This window comes from Oreochromis niloticus, linkage group LG17 (assembly GCF_001858045.2).
Source record: "Oreochromis niloticus isolate F11D_XX linkage group LG17, O_niloticus_UMD_NMBU, whole genome shotgun sequence".
NCBI classification, from domain to species: Eukaryota; Metazoa; Chordata; class Actinopteri; order Cichliformes; family Cichlidae; genus Oreochromis; species Oreochromis niloticus.
Window position 1 is genome coordinate 1,093,524 of NC_031981.2, and position 26,159 is coordinate 1,119,682.

At 42.1% G+C, this 26,159-nt stretch overlaps 2 protein-coding genes across 6 annotated transcripts in view; one reads left to right on the plus strand and one right to left on the minus strand.

The window, feature by feature from the left end:
- The first annotated feature begins 501 nt into the window (after positions 1-501).
- On the plus strand, positions 502-20,785 carry LOC100701136 (interferon-induced protein 44-like). The gene is made up of 10 exons (XM_005460351.4): positions 502-575; positions 9,916-10,048; positions 11,875-12,391; positions 12,841-12,889; positions 13,185-13,380; positions 13,455-13,607; positions 13,696-13,867; positions 16,716-16,816; positions 17,299-17,489; positions 19,032-20,785. The coding sequence occupies exons 3-10, from the start codon at positions 11,920-11,922 to the stop codon at positions 19,132-19,134; spliced, it is 1,437 nt and encodes a 478-aa protein (XP_005460408.1). The 5' UTR covers positions 502-575; positions 9,916-10,048; positions 11,875-11,919; the 3' UTR covers positions 19,135-20,785.
- rabgap1l (RAB GTPase activating protein 1-like) overlaps positions 20,435-26,159 on the minus strand; it is a 96,180-nt gene continuing 90,455 nt past the window's right edge. For all 5 annotated transcript variants that reach the window (XM_019346801.2, XM_019346800.2, XM_019346802.2 and 2 more), the window contains 6 exons: positions 25,581-25,691; positions 25,056-25,160; positions 24,149-24,232; positions 23,971-24,042; positions 23,240-23,440; positions 20,435-22,834 (listed from right to left, as the gene is read on the minus strand). In XM_019346801.2, coding sequence (XP_019202346.1) covers positions 22,679-22,834; positions 23,240-23,440; positions 23,971-24,042; positions 24,149-24,232; positions 25,056-25,160; positions 25,581-25,691 — 729 coding nt within the window. In that variant the 3' untranslated portion in view covers positions 20,435-22,678. The remainder of the gene's footprint in view (positions 22,835-23,239; positions 23,441-23,970; positions 24,043-24,148; positions 24,233-25,055; positions 25,161-25,580; positions 25,692-26,159) is intronic.

The window sequence follows — 26,159 nt, forward strand, 5'->3', positions numbered from 1 at the left end:
CTGCAGAATAACTACTTTTACTTTTGGTACTTTGAGCTAAAAATTGATAATAATACACAGTCTGTATGCTGTGGTGTGTTTTACAAAAGGAAAGGTGCTGAAAAATCTCCACTTCATTACTCAACATTGTGAGCTAATGCTACATCTTTTCATAACTGTAGAATTAATATTATGTTACAATTCTTCAGGCAGAGAGTAGTGCAACCAGGTGAAGATGTTCATGCAGAGTACAGCTAGTACCGCTGGTGACCGTGAAGGCCATCTGAGTACAGTGACCTCATTGTCATGTTAATGAAACAAGTTTGAGATGATTTGAGATTTAGATTGTTTTGCTGCAGATAGACTCATAAGATCAACTCCAGGCCTCGAGGGCCGGTGTCCTGCAGGGTTTAGATGTGTCAGCTGATTTAAATGGCTAAATGACCTCCTCAGCATGCCCTGTTCTCCAGAGGCCTGCTAATGAACTAATCATGTGATTCAGGTGTGTTGACTCAGGGTGAGATCTAAAACCTGCAGGACACCGGCCCTCGAGGCCTGGACTTGGACGCCCCTGCTGTAGATACTTGCATTAACAGGTGAGTGTATAAAAAAAGAACAAAAGACAAAGCAGAAAATGATGAAATGGTGTGTTTCAGTCAGTTCAGCTCTGGGGGAAAGTTCATGGATCCAGTGACATGTTGGTGGGACAGCGGAGGATACTGGGACAGTGAGAGCTCATGATCTGCTGTGGTGAGCTTTAATGGCAGCAGTCGAAAGAAGAAATGTGTTAAACAGAGTTAGGAGTGACTGTAGTTCAGGAGGAAGAACAGGTCATTACTAATTGGAAGGTTGGGGGTTTGATTCCAGTGTGCATGCCTTATCCTTGGGCAAGATACTAACGTGTGAATGTTAGATAGAAAAGATGGGAGGGGTTCGAGGTGATGGGGTATTCTCTGATCGCCTTCCTTGTAAACATCATAGAACAACAGTGTGTCGCACATCGCCGACCAGTGACCACGACTCGTATCTGTGTCCATAAAAACCCTCTGCACGTCCTCTTCACTCTTCCCTTCATGAACCTCCTCTGAGATCTTCCCCTTTTCCTCCATATTACATATCTTCTTATATATCCACCTTCCCTCCTCCTCACATGTCAGAACCACCTCAGCCTAACTTTGTCTCCTACCTGCTCAGCCTGAACTGTTCCTTTGACGTACTCATTTCTAATCCTGCCCATCCTGCTCACTCGCAATGAAAATCTTAACATCTTCAGCTCTGCCTCCTGTCTTTTTGTCAGTGTCTCCAAACTGTACATCATAGCAGGTCTCGCTAACATTGACTGAAGACAAAGCACCACCTTCAGTAGTGACAGCAGATGAGACGAGCTCATTACCTCCAGACGTGTGGTGCCACAGAGCGGGAACCTAAGTCAAGTCCTGCATCTGAGAAGTACAGATAGCTGACAACTAAAGGAAACGTGCCTGGGTGGTGTGTTGGTAAAATTCAAAAACTGCATGGCTGCATCAGCGATGACTCATCCCCGCGCTCTTCTGAACAGACTTGGCCCGGACATCAAGTTGTTTAATTATGAACCAGCTGCAAAAGTGACGCTGTTCCTCTGTTTCAGAGACTTTGAGAGAGCCGTTCGTGCCTTCATTTCATCTCTCCTCGACTTTTGTCTTTACTCTGGTTATAATTCCCTCGAAGCACAGGCGGTTTTCTGTCACTGGTTTATTTGAAGACTTCTCTCCAAAGCCACCGTGAAAACTATCCAGCATTAACAAAATAAAACTCAGAGTAAGACACAGCACTAAAAATAACACTGTACAACAAACACGATAAATCAATAAATACCTCATTGGCTGCATGCTGCAAAAAGGGAATTAGCCGCCGTTCGTCTGAGGTTTCCTTTAACCGTTTAACTGTGTGTAGTTAAAGTCCACTTAACATGTCTGTCAATAAAAACCATGCTTTCTGCGCGCTTACAGGTGTTTTTCTTCTTTCTACCCAAAGAGGAAACTAGCACAACTTGTAAGAGAACTTGACTTTCAAAATAAAAGCACCAAAATGTTGACTACAAAAAAACCAAACATAAAGTAATGTACAGCTTAAACAATTTACAATCATGACATGGATCTTGACAAGATAAAGAAATAATCCAAATTATATACAATGTCATCATGCCAACAGCTACACGCCCACCAAATCACACGAATCTTTACGTGGGATTTCCCAAATGAAATAGTCTCTGCAAACAAGCATTCCTACTTATCACCAAAGAATTCTTGTTATCAACCCTTTGTCAGGTAACTTCCAGCAAACAACCATTTAGTCTGCTTCTAAGAGAGTAACCACTTTTTAAACAGGTCTCTCAAGAAAAACTGTTTTAGCTGTGCGGTTCCCTCCTTTGTCATGTGTATCACTGACGAGCAGCTTCATTCTCCTCACTCGATTATCTGATCCTGAATAAACTTCTGTGACTCTAGCCATCTTCCACTCATTGCGTGGTGCCAGATCATCTTGTAGAAGGACAATGTCGTCAACCTTGATGTTCCTTCTGTTCTTCCGCCACTTTTGTCGCTCTTGTAAATTTAGAAGATATTCTTTCTTCCATCGGGTCCAAAACATATTAGCCCAACACTGCACTCGACGCCATCTTTTCCTAAGATAAACATCTTCTTTGACAAACTCTCCAGGCGGGGACAGAATGATTTTGGACTTCATTGTTAAGATGTGGTTTGGAGTCAATGGTTCAGGGCCTGATGGATCATTCAAATGTTCAGTCGTGAGTGGTCTGCTATTGATGATAGCCATGACCTCATACAGAAAGGTTCTTAAGGAGGTGCAGTCAAGCCTTTGTGATGACTGATCGAGAATAGCAGTAAGACCACTTCTTATAGTCCTTATTTGACGCTCCCAGACACCTCCCATATGGCTTGCTGTTGGGGGGTTCATGAGAAATTCACATCCTAGAGTCTTAGTCTTTTCTTGATCCATTCCTTTCATTAACTCCATGAACTCTCTCCTAGCACCAACAAAATTGGTTCCTTGGTCGGATCTTAGCTGTCGAACATTTCCTCTTATGGCAATGAATGCCCTTAAAGCATTGAGAAACGCATCAGTTGTCATGTCATCAACCACTTCTATATGTATGGCTCTTGAACATAGACAGGTAAACAAAAGACCATATCTTTTGAGAGTCTTTCTTCCTTCCTTAACACAGATTGGACCAAAGCAGTCCATGCCAACATAAGTAAAAGGCGGTGTTGTTGCTGTCCTATCTTGTGGCAAGTCACCCATTTTTTGCTCTTCAGTGGATCTTCTGTACTTCCTGCAGGTCACACATTTAAAAATATGTGATCAAACTGCACCGCTGCATCCCAGGATCCACCAACCATTCGCTCTCAGTTCATTCATTGTCATTCCACGTCCTTGATGATGGATTCTTTCGTGAAAATGCTTGATTAGTAAAGCTGCTACGTGGCTATTCTATGGCAGAATTGCTGGGTGCTTCACATGAGGGTGCAACGTGGCTTGACTTAAACGTCCTCCCACTCTTAAGATCCCTTCATCATCCAAGAAAGGATTTAACTTGCACAGTGGACTGTTTTCAACTACCGTCTTTCGTTTCAAGCTCTTTATCTCATCTGAGAATGCTTCTTCCTGAACCAACTTGATAATAACAAGTTCTGCTTCTTTTCTTTCCTCTAGACTTGTGCTATCACTTGTTCTTTGCTGAATACCTTTGTGCATTCTGATGTATCGTTTCAGTCTGGCAATTGCTCTCGATAATCTTGACCAGTCAGAGAATTTCTTGAAGTTATCCAACAATGATCTGTCTTCCTTTGACTTAGTGTTACACACAATCACCTTGCGGAGTTCAGGATCATCCTCCTTGATTTCTCCCACCTTGCATTGTCTGCCAGGAAGTTCTTTTTGCCAAAGAAATGTTGGGCCGGTAAACCAATTTGAGGTCCTAAGTCGCTCTGCAGTCAAACCTCGAGAGGCATGATCAGCTGGATTATCTTCTGAAGCGACATAACCCCATTGTTCAGGGTTTGTACTTGACTTGATCCTCTGTATGCGATTTGCTACATATACCTGAAACCTTCTGGCGTCATTGTTTATGTAGCCAAGAACAGTGGAATCTGTCCAGAAGAATTCTGGATCCTGAATTTCCAGTTCACTGCGAAGCATGTCACTGGTTCGGGCTGCAACAACTGCTGCAGTGAGTTCCAGACTTGGTATCGTAGTAACGCTGATTGGGGAAACTCTGGATTTTCCCATTACCAAAGAGCAATGTACTTCATCAGATTCACTGATGGCTCGCAGGTAAGTACATACACCATATCCTGAGAAACTGGCATCTGAAAAATGGTGAAGTTCATACCTTTTGACATTACCAAAATCTGAAGGTAAGGCACAGCCAGGCGACGAGGCCGCTCCAAACAAATGAACCTTCATTCTGTAAACTGATGGTGAGGTTTCCAAGTTGCCATTCTCCCACCATAGGAATCTCAAATAATCTTGATCTTCCCTTTTGACATGAAACTGGTGGAACATTCTCTCAATGTCGCACATGATTGCAACAGAACCCTTTCGAAAGCGACAAAGGACACCCACCAATGTGTTCGTTAAATCTGGACCAGTGAGTAGATGGTCGTTGAGAGATGTTTCTTGGAATTTGGCAGAGCAGTCAAATACCACACGTATTTTCCCTGGTTTCTGTGGATGATAAACCCCATGATGTGGAATATACCAAGCCAATTTCTCATCATTTTCTTCATCAGGGACCTTCTCTGCATCACCACATGAAATGATGTCATTCATGAAGCTTACGTAGTCTCTGTAGTACTGTTGGTTTTTCTTTAGTCTCCTTTCCAGGCACTTCAAGCGATGTATGGCACATATCTTGTTGTTGGGTAATTTAGGCCTGTCTTCTTTGAATGGCAGCGGCATTTCAAAATGACCTGTATCATTTTGCACGATGTTTTCTCTCAACTTTGTCAGGAACTTGAGATCATCTTGAGACACAATATCATCTCCAGTTCTTTCTGAGAAGTCTGATTCCAAGATCCTTATGATGTCTGAGGGAGTTACTTCCTTTACTTTGGTTTGGCTCACATAATGCACTACCCTTTTGAGGCTGACAGAAGACTCAACATCTGGTATCACTTGTCTCACTACTATGCGATGACTGATTCCAATTGCGTCCCCATAATCAACACAAGGGTTCCCATTACCAACAATACTCCATCCAAGGTCTGTACGTTGTGCATAAGGCTCATTCTCTTTGCCAGCCACAACTTCTCTCGGAAGCAGGGCTTGTGAACAGTCATATCCGATAAGAAGACCCACTTCACAGTCCTGCAGAGGTGCAATTTCTGACTGTAAGTGTTCTAGATGGGGCCACGCCTCTGCAGTTTCATTAGTTGGGATGTGAGTTCTGTTAGCTGGGATGAAATCACGCGTGTACACTGGTGGTAAGGAGATTCTCTCGCTGGAGTAAAAGCCACGGACTTGTAGGTTACTTACTCTTTGAGAACTCACAACTGTAGTTGTTGACGTCATGGTAGAAAGCTGAAGCTTGACTTGTTCTCTGTTTATCTGTAAGGTTTCTGCTACTTCACTCAACACAAATGTTGTGTCGCTCTGCGAATCCAATAAAGCATACACAAGGACTTCTTGTGCTGGTTGTGTTGTGCAGGAAAGCCACACTGGAACTATTGCAGCTGTTTGTGTTTTAGCTCCATGAAGCATTACTGTATTTGAAGTAGCAGTTCTGGTCATTTCGTGATCCTGTGCTAGTTGTACTTCTTCATGAACCTCACTTGAAGTTTCATGATTCCGATTTTGCTTGGCCTGTGGTGGTTTTTGCTTCTCTTTGGTTCGTTCTTCATGCAAACAGGTAGGATGACGCTTCTGGCACTTGTCACAAACACTCCTACTGATGCAACTCTTTGAGTGATGACCGTACTTCAGACAACCAAAGCACAACTTTTCCATTTGAATGAATTTAATTCTATCATTAACTGCTTTCTCCACAAACTTCCTGCATTGGTGCAATGTATGCCCAGTCCTTTTGCAGAAAAGACATGTAACAGCATTTTTTTCACTGGAACTTGTGATCAGTGTCTTTGCTGCAAGGTTGAAATGTCTTGAGGATTTGTTTTTTTCAGCTTCATCTTGTTTCAGTGCCTGCAGCGATGTGAGAGGGTTGCAAGCAATTTTCACCTCTCTTGTCAAGAACTTCACAAATTGGCTGAAGGAGGGAAATTGATTAGTCGCTTCTTAAATATTCAATATTCAAGAAAAACTGTGTATGTTTCTGTTCTGTGTCCTGTGTACTGTTTGTTTGTATATGTGTCTTTTTGGCTGCTGTTACAACCGAATTTCCCCTTGTGGGACAATTAAAGGATTATATTATTCTATTCTATTTCAATAACTTGTCTATTCCATCTTGCTGTTAGCCAATCTGGTAACTTTGACAAAATTTTTCTGTTTTCATTACAGTCATTCAAGATTCAAGGACCATGGCGGCTTCACAACTACGGAGAAAGTCAGAAAACTCTCTGAGTTCAAAGCTGTCCTTGGAGCCTATCTTGGGCCATGTCTGAAGCTTGTCTCTATATGCCTTTGCAATCGTGAATGGGTTTCCATATCTTTCCTCCAAAATCTCAACTGCTGCAGCATAGGCTGATTCGGTTCCAAGAAGGAAATAGCCATCGATTGCTTTCTTAGCTTGTCCACTTACATACCGGCGAAGGTAGTAGATTTTCTCCTTGTCTTGAATGCTCTTCTGGTCAATCAGCGTTTCAAAGGAGATTTTCCAGTCACTGTATTTCAATGGATCCCCACTGAATACTGTAGGTTCAGGAATTGAGATTCGGTTGGCACTCAAAGCTCCTGCCAGCACTTTGACAAGTTCTGCAGTGTTGTCATTTGAAGAAGTGGTCACAACTTGTGGTGCAGGAGGCATACACTGGGGCAAACAGCCTGTGGGAGCGCAAACTTTATTATCCACTACAACCTCAGGTTGCAGTACGTCGTTTTGCTCTTCCTCTTTGTCATTCTCTTGATTGTACACCAGCATTCTCACCCTTGCTGCACTGAGATCCTTCATTGCCTCCAGATGCTGTAATTTCCTCCGTTTTTCCTCTAGAGTCCTTTGTAGAGCTACGTGCTCTTCCTCTAGTTGAGCCTTAATTTTAGCTTCCTCTTCCTCTCTCTGCATTCTTCATTTTACCTCTTCTTGCTCTCTTTCTAACCGACGTTTTACTGCTGCTGCCTCCTGCTCAGCTATCTTCTTCTTAGCTTCAGCTTCTAGACGCTCGATTTCTAACTGTTCCTTTTCTTGTTCTTGTAGCACTTTAAGAACAGCCTGACTTGCAGCAACATCAGCAGCAGCATCTTGTCGTCTTGCAGAAGACCTGCTTGAAAGTACTGAGGTGCCTTTCAAAATGGAAGCCACAGAACCTGAATTGCAGGTGCTTGAATTAAAGAGAGAGCCTGCTTCTGGCCAGTCTTGCTCCTCCTTTTCTGGAGACTTTCCATGCACCCTACTTGAGGCTCTGGATACAACAAATGTAGAAATCTCTACACACCGATCCACTCTACGGCGCGTGACCTGGTCTGGAGCAGAGATCTTTCGTAGCTCTTCATAGACACGCTGGACATCTGCAGAAAGACCTGTGACATCACTTATAATGTCATTAAGCAAGTCCTCAGATAAGGTCTCTGTTGTCTGTGATAAGGATTGTCTTGCAGATTTAACTTGTGTTTTCCATTTGTCATATATATAGTTAAACCTTTGCTGGAGTGCTTTAATTTTCTCATCTTGCATTTCTTTGCCTTTCTCTGTTAGAGTTCTGATTCTTTCACTTCGTCTTGGCTGCTGCGCTTCCTCTTGCTGAGCTTCAGCACCATACACTTGACCTTCTTCAGGCTGATCTTGAAAGTCTGCACTGTCACTAAACTGAACTGTAGGCTCGCTTGGTTCTGACATTTTACAGCACTTCTTAATCAACCACTTAGAAATAAGAAATGTAGCTGGTTAACCAAGCCTCAATGTTTAACACTGACTCATATGTAAATGGCACAAAAATAACACAGTTCAAATGGAAATGTTATCTTACAAAAATACACCTGATAATAAACTTCAAACCAGTTCAAGAATTTCCATCCAAAACCTTCACTTATTGCTTCCCAAATGCACTTTTACCTTAAAATCTTCAAAATAAAAAGAACTGTAGCTTACACAACAAAAGAAGATGTACTATACACCACAGTAGTTATCAAACACACAGTATTATTCAGCAATGTTTGCAAAAGTCCCTTCTCAGGCCACTTAACTTAAAGACTTTTCCTTAAAACACTGCCCTTTAATACTTGTGCATGTGTTATCACCATATGCATATAGTACTTTCAGCTTATCTGCCAGTTCTTGTCAGCTCCGCTGCGCTGTAGACATGTAGTAACAAGCCCGCTGATGCTTTGAAGTTGCCGCATCGTCAATTAGTGGCCGCTTGCGTCGACGAACAGTCCGAGTTTTCACTATAATTCCCTCGAAGCACAGGCGGTTTTCTGTCACTGGTTTATTTGAAGACTTCTCTCCAAAGCCACCGTGAAAACTATACAGCATTAACAAAATAAAACTCAGCGTAAGACACAGCACTAAAAATAACACTGTACAACAAACATGATAAATCAATAAATACCTCGTTGGCTGCATGCTGCAAAAAGGGAATTAGCCGCCGTTCGTCTGAGGTTTCCTTTAACCGTTTAACTGTGTGTAGTTAAAGTCCACTTAACATGTCTGTCAATAAAACCATGCTTTCTGCGCGCTTACAGGTGTTTTTCTTCTTTCTACCCAAAGAGGAAACTAGCGCAACTTGTAAGAGAACTTGACTTTCAAAATAAAAGCACCAAAATGTTGACTACAAAAAAACCAAACATAAAGTTTACTTTGACTTCAGCAGCGCGCAGGCGCACCGAGGGCTCTCGCGCTCAGTTTTCGTGTATAGAATTTTGAAAAAACATCGGTGCAAATTATAAGTCTGTATCATGATGTCCGGTGTTTTCGTGTTTGTTGTTTTGTTTTTATTTTGTTTTATTTTGCGAGTTGGTTATTAGAAGCTGCTCCAGCCAGCCAGAGAATCCCCCGCCGCCCCGCCCTCTCCTCCCTGTTCCGCAAGCAGCAGGCGCACCTCGCAAACGGAGGGCGCCCTTACTCCCAGCAAATGGGCGATAGAAAACCGATCGGTGCCTGTGACATTCCCAATATGCGCTGGCTGCCGTCGGGGCAGCATGAGTACGAGCATTTTTTTTGAATTATTTTTTTTTGCCGATGCCCGTGATGCCGCCCCCCATCACGATGCCGCCCCGGGCAACCGCCCGTGTCGCCCGTATCTAAAACCGCTACTGTGTACCAGCATCCTTACACTGGCTGCCAGTTAGTTTTCGAATTGATTTTAAGATTTTGTTATTCGTTTTTAAGGCGCTGCACGGGTTAGCACCCTCATACCTTTCTGATCTTTTGAAGTGGTCCACTCATGCAAGATCACTGAGGTCTGCAGATCAGATGCTCCTGGCTGTCCTGAGGTCCAGATTAAAGCACAGAGGAGATCGAGCCTTTGCTGTGACCGCTCCTTCACCTCAGGACCTCCCCAACATTGGACACTTTCAAAACCCGTCTGAGAACCCACTTTTATTTTTCAGCTTTTAAATCAGAATGAGTTTGCTCTACTTTTATTTGCCTTATTTCTTTCTCAAATCTTCTCATTTTATGCTTCTTTTCTTAAATTTTGTCATGTCTTCCTTTGTTTTTTTCTCTTTTGATTATCTTAAATGTACAGACCTTTGGTCAAACGTTGTTGTTTTAAATGTGCTGTATGGGCTGTAATGGTCTCTGCCTCCCATTCTGCTTGTAAACCACAGGTAAGCCCACAGTCTGCGAAATGCTTCCCGGTTCATTTCTGGCGGCAGACTGCTTCTCACATCTGTACTGCGCATCTGTCCACAGCGACGTCTGAACAGCTGCTCACGCTCCCTCACCTGTCTGGACCAGGAGGTAAGACTGGAAGTAACAAAGAGCTGCGGCCGTTTTTTAAATTTGCATGTAAGATTTTGAATGTTTTTTTTTCTTTATTGCAAAACAACAAACAAACAACAACAACAACAAAAACCAGAGAACTGTAAGAAAGTTTAGTTAGTGTAAGTTAATCTAACGGAGACATCATTCGATAATAAAATGCAAAATAAATCTGTTAAATCGCATTTGGTACAGTTGTGAGCTGGGTGTGGTTCGCTCTTGTCAGGAAATCAGACGTTATGGTGCTGTGGTTGTGCCATGTGACGCCACTCTGTGGTGTTCTTTGTTTCTTTGTTTCTTTTTTCAGTCTTTCTCTAAATCTATCATCTTTTCCAAAGTGACCATTTAGATTTGGATGCATTCAGATTTGCTTGTTTAACAAACTAAAACAAAATATATTGTCACAGATTTGAACGGAATTTTGTTTTTTTCAGCTCCGTTGTGCCAAAAACTGATTTCCAAGGTCTCCGTGTGTTTTTATGTGTAACATCTTTACGTATGTTGGTTAATGAGCAGGGTTTACAAAGGGGTTATATATAAAATTTAAAAATTACCTGTTTTTCAAGTAACTTTATAACTCTGTGTTGTTGTACTTACATTATAACCAATCCGGTCCTTTTTGTCCACTTAAAGTATGTTTACAGAACCATTGTAATATTTGTTGTGATTTCTGCTGTCCTCTTGGTCAGATTGCTTTTTCTAAAAAGAATTTTTTAATGTCAACGAGATTTTTTCTTTTACTGGATAAATAAAGGATATATTAAAGTCACGGCCAAAAACTTCTACCTTGTTACAGGAATGTTGTTTGTGGCTCAAGATGACTTGATATCATTCACGAGGGATTTGACACGTTTCGCATATTATAGACCAACAAGTTATCAGTTTAAATACGAGCAATCCGTTTTTGGCAAATACCGGAAATCAGTTTTGGCACAACGCGGCAAAAGAAACTTCAGTCTGACTTTGATCAAAAGAACCGATAAGAAACAACTTTGCTTTTAATGCTATAAACTATGGCGTTATTTTTGTGCCTCTATTCTGAGCACACGTAAAAAAAAATGCAAGCACAAATGTTGCATTTTGAGAAGAAATTTATTTTGCGTGAAGAAAAGTTTAATTTGAGCGAACAAAATTCATTTCTGCGTGCAAGAAATGTATTTTCCTGTTTGCTATTGCCCATATACACACACACTAACAGCCTCTCTCGCTCAGTTCTCTGTGTGCTGACAGACATCTGCGGACCTCCCCTCAGTGTGTCGTGCGCGCTCACAACATCTCTGCCTCGTGCGCGCTCAACTCTCTGTACACCCTTATAAGTGTGCCACAAAACCAACCAATCACAGACGACTTGGATGCAATAATTCTGATTGGCTGTTACGGTCTCCAATCAGCTCGCTAGCTACTGCATTCCGGAAGCACGGTCCAGAATGTAGCTAAAGCCAGTGGAGTGTTTTGGTTTAAACTAAATTAAAAACCAATAACAGTCTCAAAAATATATATATATTTAAAATAAAATAATGAAACATACTAACCGAAAATGGATTCTTGAAGTGTGAAATTATCAAACAATTTTGATAATTTAGAAATAATACAGATAATTAAAAGTCTTTGTGTGTGAATTTGATTCAGTGCACTACACTGAGACCTAAGAAGGGCATTATTAAATAGCTCTCCAGAGGCAAATGAATTGTTGTAGTGCGATTTAAAAGGAATGAGGCAAAGAAACTGCACTTCTTTGTTTTTAATTATGAGACTCAATGCAGTGGGGAGCAGTAATTGTGGATGTGTTTTCATTGACTCCACAGATTAAACAGTATAACTGACTCAGCTCAGAAGATCATTTTTCCATCATGAACACCAAGCTAACCAAAAGCAGGCAGAGAGCCATCTGCTCTGAGCTGGGGAGAGTCAGGCTGCAGCTGCTGTACAAGGCCAGCGTCCACGGCTTCACCGGTGAAGCATTTCACCAACAATGTGACCACCGCTCTCCCACTGTGTCCGTGGGTTACAACAACTCTGGTTTTGTGTTTGGAGGCTACACCAAACAACCTTTTAATCAGTCTGGAGGGTTTGTGAATGATGATAAAGCTTTTCTTTTTACCTTCACTGGGGAGCAGCTCCTCAAGTATCCCGTCACTGGTCCTGAAAATGCAGTGAAAATGATCGGAAACTCTGGACCTTATTTTGGAGAAGCACTGGTTCTTGTCCATGGAAGCAAACCAGTAGCGTACAGCAGTCCAGGAGATGATTACAACTTCACTGCTGCAGAGATGCATGGCAATGATCTCAACCTGACGGAGTGTGAAGTCTACCAAGTGGAGGGTAAGTCCACTAGTATGATTACCGGCCATCTGCATAATTTATCCCAAACATAAAATAACTTTTAGTAATAATAATAATAATAATAATAATAATAACAGGTATCACAAGTTGTACTCTTGCCCCCTAACAGGGCTTTAATCATTCCCTCCTCCCCCGTCACCCTAAATTGGACACATGGTTAAGAAAATAGATTTCATCACGAGCTCATCCAACCAAAATACTGATGAGCTTATTGCACGGCAAGGGGGTCCATCTTTGACCTGTCTGTCCACAATATTCAAGACCCGCTAGTCCTCCAAGAGAGTATTAGTCGAATTTTAAGGACACCTGCAAACATTTGCCCCAAACTGCATTCAAGGTCAAAGTTACATTTACGGTTTTGTGATGCATCGTGAGCCGGATGAGCGGCTGCAGCACTGATATCCTGGTTTGTTTTTGCTCTTGAACAGAAAGCACTGAACTTGAGAGGCCATGGAGGACGATAATGTGGGAGTTTGAGTAAGTGTGACGGAGCCACCGTCCTGACCGTGCTACTAATATTTATTACTTTTGTACAACACGCTGATCTACAAACAGTTGGAAGAATATGTTAATCAGTTGGCTGCAATGACATGATATTATATATACTGACACACAGGCTGCTATATTACAGTTGTTGCAAAGGTTCTCCATCTCATCATGCTGCTGAGTGTCTGCTGCTCGTCAAACACATTTCATTGCAATGTTGACCCTGTGCTAACTTGCATATGACAAATAAAACTGAAACTGAAACTGAAACTCCTCGTTTGTGCAGGAAGAGGGAGGAGCTGATTGAGAGCATTAAGAGCTACAAACCCACAGTCAGCTCTGTGACCCAGGCTCGGGTTTTGCTCATCGGACCAGTCGGAGCTGGAAAGTCCAGCTTCTTTAACTCTGTCAACTCTGTATTCAGAGGCCACGTCACCAGCCAGGCCATATCTGGCTCCTCCTCCACCAGCCTCACCACACAGGTGATTGATTATTGTGACTGATTTCAGTGGTCCCCTTTCTGTGCGCTGTGGTCTAATCGCTTTGTGTCCAACAGTTTCGCTCGTACTCTGTGAAAGCCGGGCGTGAAGGGAAACCTCTGCCGATAATCTTGTGCGATACCATGGGGCTGGAGGAGAGCAAAGGGGCGGGGCTTGACATTGATGACCTGAACAGCATCCTCAAAGGTCACCTGCCCGACTGTTATCAGGTGCTGCATTAAATCAGCAGGATACTGAATGTACGAAACAGTGATTTGTCAGCAGTCGGCTCAAACTGTGTCTCCGTTTCTCCTCTAGTTCAACCCTTCAGCTCCTCTGCATCCTGAGGCCCACGGCTATCGCAAGTCTCCTGGACTCAAACACAAGATCCACTCCGTGGTTTATGTCATTGATAGCTGTAAGATCTCCATCATGCCCACGGGGCTGGAGGAGAAACTGGACGCCATCGGCAGAAAGGTCAACTTAATGGGTCAGTAGAACCGAGTGCAATCATTACAGCTGTTTCCCTTCATACAGCTACAGCCACTCAAAGCTGCTACTTTCAGCCAGAGGTCAGCAGGCCGACCGTTAATTCTCAGCCACCAATCAGCCGCTGGGAGTCCCGCCTCCTATCTGCCATAAACACGCACCTTTCACTCAATTGCAGAGTGGCACCAAGAGATGGCGCTTTCTTCAAATAAACTTTGACTCGGATAGTTAGCTATAGGATGAGTCTTTACCTTGTAATATAGATTAAATAATAAATACATAAATAAGACTAAATTGAAATTCAACCCTTTTTATAGCTTTCGTTGTAAACCTCTTCACCTGTTAGTTAATGGATAAAACTTTACAGTCAGTAAGACACTCAGATATTTTACACTGAAAATCACCAAAACTTTTTCCAGTAAACAGATTTTCATTCATCCATTTCAATCTAATCTAATAAATCGATACAATTTAAAAGAAAATTAAATACAGAAAAATAATATTCTTCCTCACAGGTCCCAGACTAGATGTAATTGGCCTCGCTAGAAGTCTGACCAGCTACAGCTAAACATGAACCCAGGAAGTGCAGACAGTAGATGAAATCTTATGAAGTTTACTGTTTCTTTCATTTTGTGAAACTGCAACAATAAAGCATATACAGAAATGTACATTACTTATCTCTGCTGTTAACAACAATATGTGCCTTAAACCAATGACCTAACAATGCGATTGAGAAGCTAGCATGACGATTAAATTAGCATATGAACTGGCGATCTCATTTACATATGAATAGCGCATTAAAAACGTGCTAACTGTGATCTATCAAACATCGTGAAACAGCATAGCAAGAAAACATCAACTTCCTGTCTAACTCTTCTTCTACTGTCATAAAATATCGACTTAAAGCGGCCACAGGGTGGCGCATTTTACTAACATTTAAAACATAAAATGAACCAAGCAGTAAGATAACACGAGATGCGGAGGTGATTTCTGTGACTGCAGAGCTTCATTTTGCCATTTGTTCCGTTGTTTGCTGGCTTGCTGCTTCTTCAGACCTCGGTTTGATTTATAAGCATGTTCTTCATTATTTCTGTCAGGCTGCAGTTTAATATTTTAATTTATTCTTTAAATTCTGAAATTGTGTAAAAGTCTTGAGCAACTCATAATTTCTCTATATTTTGAGTTTATTATGAGTTTCATGAAGACTGGGAAGATATCTTTGGAATTGTGGGACAGGACTGAGCCAACAGAAGTAACCTCATGGTGCCTTCCCAAAATTAGACATTAGAAGACTATAAATGCAGTCTATGCTACTATGTGAATTCCATAAATGGAAGATTTTCCTAATTAATATTCAGTTTTTGTTGTTTCTGTTGAAACCTTCAATTTGTTTCGACGAGGAGAATAAATGGTCTCACAGTTACATCAAGATTTTAAAAAAGACTAATATTTGGATGTCCGATTTTTTATGAACGCAGCTCTGCAGTGAAACTGTCGAGTAAACCTTAATAAATTAAACGGGCATGTTCTGGCTTGTCAGATCTTTCCACCCAGTAGAAATTAGTTCTCCATATTTTTAAGTTACACTCTGTTATAGAGTCAACATCGTGTCACAAGGTTTAACAGCGGTTTTAGTAACATAATAAACGGCATACATTTAAAACCTAAATGTGAAAAGTAATGTAAAAATCAAAAAATATTTTGTGATTCATTTTATTAAAAGAGAAACTCATCAGTGGCTTTCAGGGCTGCTGCTCGTCTTCGTGATCATTAAGAGTTTGAACGCAAACAGCAGCTGAACAACAAGAACTAAAATGAGAAAGGCAAAAATCTGTCGTTTGAACTTTGTCACAAAGTTAGAAAAAATCCAAAGTAAATGGTTGTTTTGTAACAGTGTTGTGTAGATACTTTGTTTCCGTGTGTTAACATCACTGTTTGAACATCAGTGTGACAGGTCTGCGCTCTCGCACAGCGATTTATCAGACAAATTCTTACATTATTAGTAAAACTGCTGTTAAGACGTCTGCGTAATATATTTAACATGTATTTATTTATTGATCGTCAGGATTCAGAGGGGTCCTCCAGTTTCACGCATACCCGCTGTTGCTTTTTTCGTGACTCTCTCACAGCACAACGATTTTGAACTATGAAATGCATGACGGAAGTGATAACCTGCAGAACACTTGAGTTAGCAGGCCGGATTACCACCAGCTTTAAGCACAGAGGCAACGTCTCCTGGTTCTCTCCTAAAGCTGCTTTCACTTACCTTACTGATCACTTGAAATGTTTAGAACAAAGCGCCACACATACATACCCGATACACAAGACATTACCACCAGATGTTCTTAGCACATCCTTGCTACACAATCAGGCACACCAGGCCTCTCCAGCATCCTCACTCACCACCAGGTTGTGATCAGTGGACAGATCCACTTTGCCAAGTGGTGCCAAGTACCCTAGGAATGACCCTTACCCATATTTGTTATGGACAAACTATGATTAGTATAGAAGTCCTATGGGGACCCCAAGCACTCCTTAGGTTCAGATCTGGAAGGTCATTCCTCTCAGTCACACTTTGCCCCTCAGATGAGAGCGTTCTAGCTTCCTATCCAAAGGCTCCAGAAGGCCAGGTCCTCTGAACTGTCATTAAGCACACAACCATAACCACGTATACCCACAGTGCACACACTGGCTCATCCTCTCTCCTCACCAGAGAGATGAGATTCAAATATGATGATACTGTGAACCATATTTTATGGATCTGGAAATGCAATCCTAAGATTTTGATAACTCACTATGTCAAAATCTGTGGCATTTTGGAAATGACCTTCCTGCTCATTTGTTTCCAGGTATTCCTCAGCTGGTGCTCCTCACTAAAGTAGATGAAGCCTGCCCACTGGTGAAAGAGGATGTGAGAAACATTTACAAGAGTGGCTACATTAAGGACATGGTGAGGATGGTTCTACGGGGAAAACAAACGTTTTTTAGTAAATACAAAAACATTTGAACATGGTAGAATTACCCTTTTCTGCACATTGTGATACAGATAATTCTACAACTGTTTACAACTGTTTATAACTTGCATAGTTTATATTTCATATTTCTGTATAGTTTTCATATTTATATCCTGTTCATAGCTTGTACACTCACTACAGCCTGTACATACTTATAGTTATGGCATATTCATAACATACTTCATACCGTGTACATTGTAACATACCCATAATAGACCCATATTTTGTACCGTCATACCTATAACAGACCCATTTCTGTAATATATCTATATATCTATGTTATTGCTAATGTCTATTTGTAATATATCTATATTATGGCTAAAGCACTTTCTGGATAGATGCAAACTGCCTTTCGTTGCCTTGTACTTGTGACATGTGCAATGACAATAAAGTTGAATTCTATTCTGTTCTATTCTAGATGCAGGAGGTCGGCTCCCGGCTCGGCGTGCCGTTGTCCTGCATCATTCCGGTGAAGAACTACAGCGAGGAGTTGGAGGTGGACACTGACTGTGACATCTTGTTGCTCAGCGCCGTCATTCAGATGCTTCGCTTTGTTGATAATTACTTTGATGAGCTCAGTGACCGAATGAGCAACATGCAAACCAAAGAGTAAGAAGAATTTAAAATTTACCTCCAGGTGACCCTGCACAGTGCTAGTTTACTGTGTTAGCGGGGTTACCGGGAAGGCAGAAAAGCTTCTTTCTATATTTGTTTTTCATGAAGCAATCATTTTGATTAAAACTGACATAAAAACACGAAACAAGTATTTATTTAAATACTTAGATCTCTCTATCGATTCTATCAGCTGAATTCAAACCAGTCAAGTAAATTTCATTTCACCAGATTCCACTAAATGTAACATTTTACATTTACACTGTACTTGTGTAACAAAATTACACAGAAAATCAGAGGAATGACATCAAGGGTGTAGTTTACAATATGCCTTCCTGTTTGGAGAAAGAAAAAGTTGCTTGGCTTATTTAGTGGGCTCATTCATGAGACAGATTTGACAATCTAAAATATTATCTTGTGATTTTTCGGTCAAGAAAATAACATTAATACACCTTTAAAACATGTCTTATCAGAACAGTTGTACTTTGCTGTTGACTCCTACATATTGTTCTGGTGTTAACATATAAATTTTCAGCACTCCCTTCAGTTTTTGCCTGCTACACTATACGGACACACGTGTTGGACCAAAGCTCTTGATCTTTGAATTCAGGTGTATAAAATTAAGCATCTAGCCATGCAGTCTGCCTCTACGAACATCTATGGAAGAGTGAGTTACAGTCTAAGTCTGAAGAGCTCGAGTGTGATACTTTGTATGTGACATTTCACACTTTACTGTGTAATCTAATTATATATTCTTGTGGTATTCAATTTTTTTTTTTTTTTTTTATTTATTTATTTATTTTTTGGCAAAAATGATACAAAATCTGTGTTCAGCAAACTCTGGTTTCTGATCCTGATGTTTGTCACACAGTTTGCGGGTTGTTGTTTGTAATCAAACTTCGATGTTTTACAATGAAGCACAAAATTACTGTAAGTCAAATACACAAAGTCCAATCTGGCCTACACTTCCTGGTTGATGAGAGTCCTGAACACATGCCTGGACACTTAGAGCACCACCTATTAGTATATTTGATGTACTCCTCCTCACACGTTGACCGCATCAACTGAGTCAAAGAGTTTTTATTCAGCAGCGCATCCTGGTGGCAATGCAACAAAAGTTGTTGCTTTGGTCCACAAAAAGCTTAAAAGGCAGTGAAACTTGTTACACATCTCAAATGTGATGAATTTCCCGACAGGCAGTCATGAGCTGCTGGATAGCGTAGTGATAGGACTACACACCTCTGGAGCGGGAGTCGTAAGTTCAATTCCCGCCTGGGTGTCTGTATCCAGTAACTAGGTACAACATACATGCTACGGCAAGGGGGAGCCAGGACGCCACGGCAGGGGGGGACATATCATCACCCCCGCCCGAGATTGGGTACCGAGGATTCATGGAAGGACAAGACCCTGCACGGAGGAGAAGAGCTTTTATTCAACAGCCTATTGTTATAACTGCATCCCAATGCTGTCATGTATATGTGTGCAACTGTTAAGTCATACCATGCTACGTCATGAAATATTAATCTGTGGTTCCGCCAGGGTGTGCCCCACCTCTCGCCCTATGACAGCTGGGATAGACCCGAGCACCTCCGCCTTCCCGACAAGGATAAGCACGGACGGTTCTGCCGGATGGAGCCTCTAGCCTGGACGGGATCCACAATAACACGTTACATGATACCGAGTGTGGTTGATCACGTAAACTCTTTCGCTGGCCTAAAAGCCAGTAAGCCAATATGGAATCCAGGTGGTGTCACATGGTGGAAGTGCCGTCGTCGCTTTGTGGGATTTGAGTATTATTCTTATGGTTTGTTAGATTTACTGATCATTGTTTCCAAGTCTTTGATTTCCGTTTCTACTTGTTTCTACTTCATGGTTGTTCGCGTGGTAGAGTTGATCTTTTTCTCTCTCTGCTCGACGTTGAACGTGGAGATCCTTCACCGTGCTCTTTTTTTTTTTTTTTTTTTTTTGCTAACGGTTGTATGTGCTTAAGTCGTTGATCTTTCTCCTCCTTTCAGTTCTGGTCTTTGTTCCTTAGATTCCTGCTTCGGGTTGCTGCTGTGTACATTTTGGGTTTGCAACAATAAAGGTTGTTGAGCAGTTTGGCTTCGTTGTCGTGAATCCGAGTCACACAGTTTCCACTTTCCCCCTGAGCTCTGTAGTGTTGATACACTGAGGTAACTGAGAAATTCCTGTAAGCTTTACACTTATAATGCTTTTTAAATAGAAATTTCAGTAAGTTTATATTCAGTTAGGTTTATATGTTCTATGACTGGTAAATGACCATTTATGACTTACAAGGACAAAGTTGCATCATTTTAAATATGAGGATCATTTGAATAAATCAGTAACTGCCTGAAGTCTAAAACCCACAGCCATCAAATGTTGCATTTGGCCTTCAGACGTTCTCTGCTGAATGTAACCAGCTGTAAACTCTCTTCATCCATTGTTCTTGATGGAAATAATTCTGTCATCATCAAACCCACTTTTTGCATCAGGGTCTTTTTGGGTCTCATCAAAGGAAAAGCAGTGAAAAGGCACCAAACACAAGTTCAAAACTTGGAAAAACTCCAGATATTTTGTATGTTTAGTTTGTGATGGGATAACAAAGATAAAAGTGGCTGAAACTTACAATTCCTTAAATTTAAGCTGAAAGTCTGATTTGATGATTTCAAATCCACAGAGGTGAAATCTGCGTCATTGTCTGAACACTGATTGGTGCAAATGCCAAACCAACATCTGGAGTTTAGTTTGAATAAGTGACCCAGCATGGACTATGTTTGGGAATACACAAGCTCAAATGACTTTGGAACAATATGAAGTTTTATGAGTCTACTTATAACGGGAAAACGTTGCATATCTGCATTTACCTGCCAATACCTGCACACGTGTGTGTCAGTGTCAGTATTCTCCTTTTCTATTAAATCTCAAAGTGCACAAACAAAGAGAAAAACTGATATTTATTAATGCAGCTCAGACAGTTACTGTACAGCAAACGGCGTTTGAGTCGGACCAGCAGACGAGCAGTCCCTCCCTCCCAGTGTAACAGGACTGTGGCGTCACAGCCACCTGTAAACTACACACCTGTAACCCGACTCAGCGCCTGCTTGTGCAACATTAAAATGAACAGAGTTTAGAGGAGGTTAGAAACTGCCGGCTGTCCTCTCAGCATCAATAATCATCAGCTACAAAGTAACTTTCAAACAAACACACGTTGAAATAGTGTTTCAAATATCAGTGTTGCATTAGTGCACATAATAGACGGGGAGCTCTCTCCGACATTGAACTGCTTTGTACAACAAGAATGAAGCAGTGAAGAGGAATGTCCTGGAAATGCAAAACACCTGGAATTCAGTGATGATCAGTCGGCTTCTGTTTTCTCCCGTTTCATGATATTGAAGCATTCCCTCCAGCTGAAACGCCGACTAGCCCTCCAGCGACAGGACGGCCCTCGATTCGTGAGGCTCCTGGAGGAAATGTGTGAAATGCGGAGCTGAAAATGATGTCCAGCAAAAAGTCAAATGACATGGTTGTTCTGTATGGGCAGAGATGGTTAGGACGACTACAAGAAAGGAGCAGAGGAGAGGCTCTTATGGCACAGCTGACGCTCTCCGACAGTTCAAACAGTCGATCGCTTCAGTCATTAACAGAAAAGGCAGCCACGTGAACGAGGAACATCAACTTGAACCACTTGAATAACTGTGCAGAACACACACACATTCACACGCACACACATAAAGTACACGTGGCATTGGTCCGAGTCCAAAGGCTGATGTTAGTGTCAACCAAAGAGTAAAGCAGGGGAGTTGGCACCGCACTGCAGCTTATATCTGCTAAACGAGCACCAACACGCAAAACGGAACGTTTGATTTTGGCTAATTTTCCAACAATTTTTATTTCAGTCCTCTGAAATCAAAAAAGCAGCTTGTTTGAATTTGGCGCCATCTGCTGTTGGTCTCATAAAGTAGACCCACGTGACTGTATTTAAACATAAGTGAACGGCTCAGAGCCAACACTCATTTATGGACTAAAGGATCAACATGGAGACGATATTGTGTAAAAATAATGTTCCCACAACAAAGGACGAAGAGGGCGTTGGCACCTTTGTGCAACTGGTCTATTTAACAGTAGTGGAGCAATACCGCAATAAGTATGCATTAATCCTACTTATTAATGTTCGAGGTTATAGATTTTCATAAGAAGAACGCAGCCTGTGACATCTCCAGCTAAAAACGAGGAGATGAACAAAGCTAAAAACATGCAACTAATATGTCTCAAACACGTCGTATTATCAGTTTTATATTTATAAAATAACTGAGAATTAGAGGCCACTCCTGTCACGACCAGAGATATCTAAGAAGAAGAAAAAAAAGCCTTTATCTGCAAACAGGAGAAAATAAAACTCGATTTAGAAATTAAAAACAGAAAAGATTACAAAGTCATGACTATAAAAACATTAGAGTTAGAGGGGGAAACAGAAACTGGTGGCTGTCACTTTGGCCCTTCAGCGTTTGGACTCCCCCACATCGATCACACACTGTGCTTACCTCAACATCTAAAGAGATGACATTCAATTTCCAAAGAGTAGAAAAGAAATTTAAGAACTTTGCCTCGTGTGTTTTTGCTGTACAAGATTATTAAAAAAAAATTACTAATCAGTTATACATATTTATAAGACAACATTGTTTACGTTACATTAATATAAAGAAACACAAGTTTCGTATTATTCTCATTTGTATGCAGTATTCCTTTCTCAGAGCGCGTGCGGATATTTCTGCACTGAGGATTAAACGTATAAGACCCCTGTGATCGAAACACAGGTGCTGAACTCGGGTTTACTTTCAAGCTACCAGAAAACTTCACACAACATTGCTGCAATAGCGACATCTGGCCACAAGGTGGAGCGAAGAGACCAAACTAGGGTTCAGCACTGAACTTCTTCGCCCGTCTGCTCTGATCCACTGTGAAGTGGACAAGGTTAATATTTCCCTCAAACTCAGGCAGATGGTCCATTCAGTCCCCCCGCCTGGTTCTTCCCACAGTTTTTGGCTATTTTCGGTCCAGGAAGCTCCGTGTTTCCGCCTAATGGAAAAGGAATACTGCATTTTTGCGCTTCTTGCTTCTTCAACTTGTGTTCCTCAGCTCTAGTGTGCATCCTGCAGGGGCGAGGGAGGGCGAGGGAGCTTGGTCTAGGCAGTGCCTTCCTTAGGAGAGGACGGGGTCTGGGATGTGGAGCTGGAGGAAGAGGATGCAGAGCTCTTCAGGGACCCGAGAGTCTTGCTGAACCAAGAGTTCTTATTGGCTTGAATCTCAGTCATCAAAACTCCCCGCTGATGCTCGAGCTCCTGCAGAGCCACAGAAGGATTCAGTCATTAATGAGAGCACTGAGCATGAGCAGGTTTATCACTGTCACATAGCTGTGCTTTAACACTACAACTCTTCACTCCTTACAAAGGGTCACATGGTGGCCTGCAGTGGGCTCCATGCTTCTGTACGTGCTGTTGTTTTATGTTATTAAGCTTACAGTCTTTATTTGTCACAGCAGAGACAGAAAACAGACGCAGGAAGTTGAATTACATACAGTAAATTACCTGCTGCTGCTGCTCAGCCTTCTGTGCACGTGATCCAACAGCCAATCGGATCATCAGCAACATCTCTGTGTTTTAGCTGAATGTTTTTACAGCTTTTGGTTGGATCACGTGCTTGGCATGCCTCCCTGAATACACTAGATGCCGTTAACACCTGCTGACCTGAATGCGGCACTTTGCCTCCACCAGCTGTAGTTTGGTCTGTGCCAGCTCCAGCTCCAGCTGTCTCAGCTGCTCCTTCAGTCCGTCCTTCTCCTCGTCGTGTGGCTCCGAAGACGTCTTGTCACCGCCAGGAGACGAAGTCTGGAGGGACCCGAGTGTGCTAAACAGGCCCCTGCAGTTCTGACAGCCCATCACTTTGTTCTGCAGGGGGGGGTGAATAGAAACACACAGAGTTACTACGACAACACTAATATTCAAAGCCTGATCATCACTGCAAAGGTTTAAAATTCACTGTTTGTTATTTGTGACGGATCTGATGTTTGCAGTGAAAACGGTGCAAAGATGTTTTTCAAGCTGGTCTCAGAATGAATCCTCAAACCTGGTTTATTACAATCACAAGCTGAACTTTGACACAAACAGTTTCAATGATTTCCAGCTGCTTTATGTCCCGTACAGCATCCTGATTACCACAATGTGATGTTGCACCGTATCACATTTAAGGAGATCTGAGAGTCCTTTATCCAGGCCCGAGGCGGTACTCTGCTAGACCCACACAGAGCACCACTTTGTGCAGTCAAGTCCTTAATGGGTGTGATACTGCACAAACCTGAACTTGCCCGAGAGTGCTCAAAGGTCTTTTGGTCTCTCATGCAACTGTGGTTTTCCTTCGGACTTGGCAAGTCTCCTAATTTGCATCTGAAGCACACTTTGCATTAAAAGGATCGTCTCACCCTGACGATGTCCAGCTCCTCTTTTGTTGCCGCCTGTTGTTTTTCCAGCCTGGTGCTCAGCTGGGAGCAGATCTGTAACCCAGAGAGGAAACTTGTTTATGTTTGACTTTAACAAGGTAATAATACATATATCAATGTGTGCAGTTCACAGGCTGTAAATGAGAAGACGCCAGCAGACCTGTTTGTATTCAGCTATGATTGCTGAGGTTTTCTTGATTTCCAGCTCTGCTTTTTCCAGCTCCCTCCTGAACACCTCCTTCAGCTGGGACAGAAAGAACAAGATGTCAAAATTATTATTTTAAAACAAAAAACTAATGAGAAAGATGTGCCGACTGTGCATAACTACACAACTGAGGTGTTTAACACAGTAACTTTACCTGGATTTGCTCTTTTAGAGCCCGCTAGTAACCATCGACTGGTGACCCATATATGATCTCTCCAGTAAATAAAAAACTGGGATTTTTATTTACTGGGTGTTGCTCATGTGTAACTGGTTCATTATTACCAATTACACAGAAAGAAAATCAGCCCTAGATCAATGCATGAGCTGAGGCCCCCTGGTGGGCTGCACAGGTACTGCGAGTGGGCCACAGTAACAACAGAAATTCAGTTCAACTTATTTATATAAAAAGAAAATATTATTATTGTGATATTACTTAAATGTAATGCTCTGTATTGACCTTTGTGTCCCAGTGGCAGGGTTAGGACATACAGGGCTTTCTGTTGTAGTTTGCTCAGAGCAGGGGTGGGCAACTCCAGGCCTCGAGGGCCGGTGTCCTGCAGGCTTTAGACGCATTCTTGATCCGACGGTAATGAACTAATTATTTGATTCAGATATGTTGACCCAGTGTGAGATCTGAAACCTGCTGGACACTGCCCACTCCTGCCTTAGAGCGAAGATTTAAGATTGGTTGGCTGGTTTTTGGGGGCCGCAGCACTCTTGACTTTGGGAATGGCCGATTTAGATTGCTGATACAGGGCCTGCTTTATTTGATCACTGCTGTAATTGCACAGCTTACTCTGGTGTTTTCTGGTCACTGATGTAACCTGTTAAGCGTCATTCATCGCAGCAGTGTGGATGTTACCTGAGCCGTCTCCTCCTCGTGTCGTTTCTTCTCCTCCTCCGTCTCCACCAGACGTTGCTTGGTGGTCAGCAACTCTTTGTTCAGAACATCGGCCTTGTCTTCTGCCTGAGTGCACGTACACACACACACACACACACACACACACACACACACACACACAGTGTAGTAAACAATGTGCACACAAGCAGCAGACTACACAAACACCTGCTCCTTTACAGGATCGCACCGTTTACTACACTCATTAATCTGGTCGCTTGGTCGCTTTCACACCGCGCAGTTCGTCCGAGCTCTACCTGGAATACTTCCTCTGCTACGTGAGGCTGTGCATGAGCCACGTTCCCTTTACTGAAAATTCACCAGACAGATTTCGTAACAGGAGTCAGCAGGTTAAGACCGATTCTGACCGAGTCGAGCGTTTGCATTCTCACGTGTGCTTATTTATGTAAAACTGTCCACGGCTACAGCACATGTGTAAACACAGCTCCGGTTTCAGAGTGTTTGGAGGTTTCGTAGACTTTTTATTACCTGGTCAAGGTCATTCCGAAGGGCGATTTTACTGGTGACCAGTTCGTGTGCCAGGTCATCGTTCTCCTGTTCAAGTCGCATGCTGGCCTCCTGAAGGCGACGGTTCTCCCGCTGCAGACACAAACACACACAAATCAAATATACTTGTAAAGCAGGGGTGTCAAACACAAGGCTCGAGGGCCACAATCGAGCCAAAACAATGCTCCAGTCTGGGTCGCCAGAAGGAGGGCATACATCTTTTACTTTTAACTGTATTTCCACATTTTTACAGCTTTTGCTACACTTATACTGCACCGAAGTCATTAAATATTAGAAAAGCAATTTACATTTATTTTGATTTGTGTTTTAATTCATAAAAAAAAAATCTGTATTTCTTACAACTTAATCCCAAAGACTCATGCTGACAGATTTATAATATAATAAGGTTGTTGTGCAGCCACAACAACCTGGTGCTGAGCGCCCAGAAGACAGTGGAGATTATTTTGGACTTCAGGAAGCACACAGCCCCACTCCCCCCCCCCATCATCCTGACTGACACCCTCATCACCACTGTGGACTTATTCCGCTTCCTGGGTACCA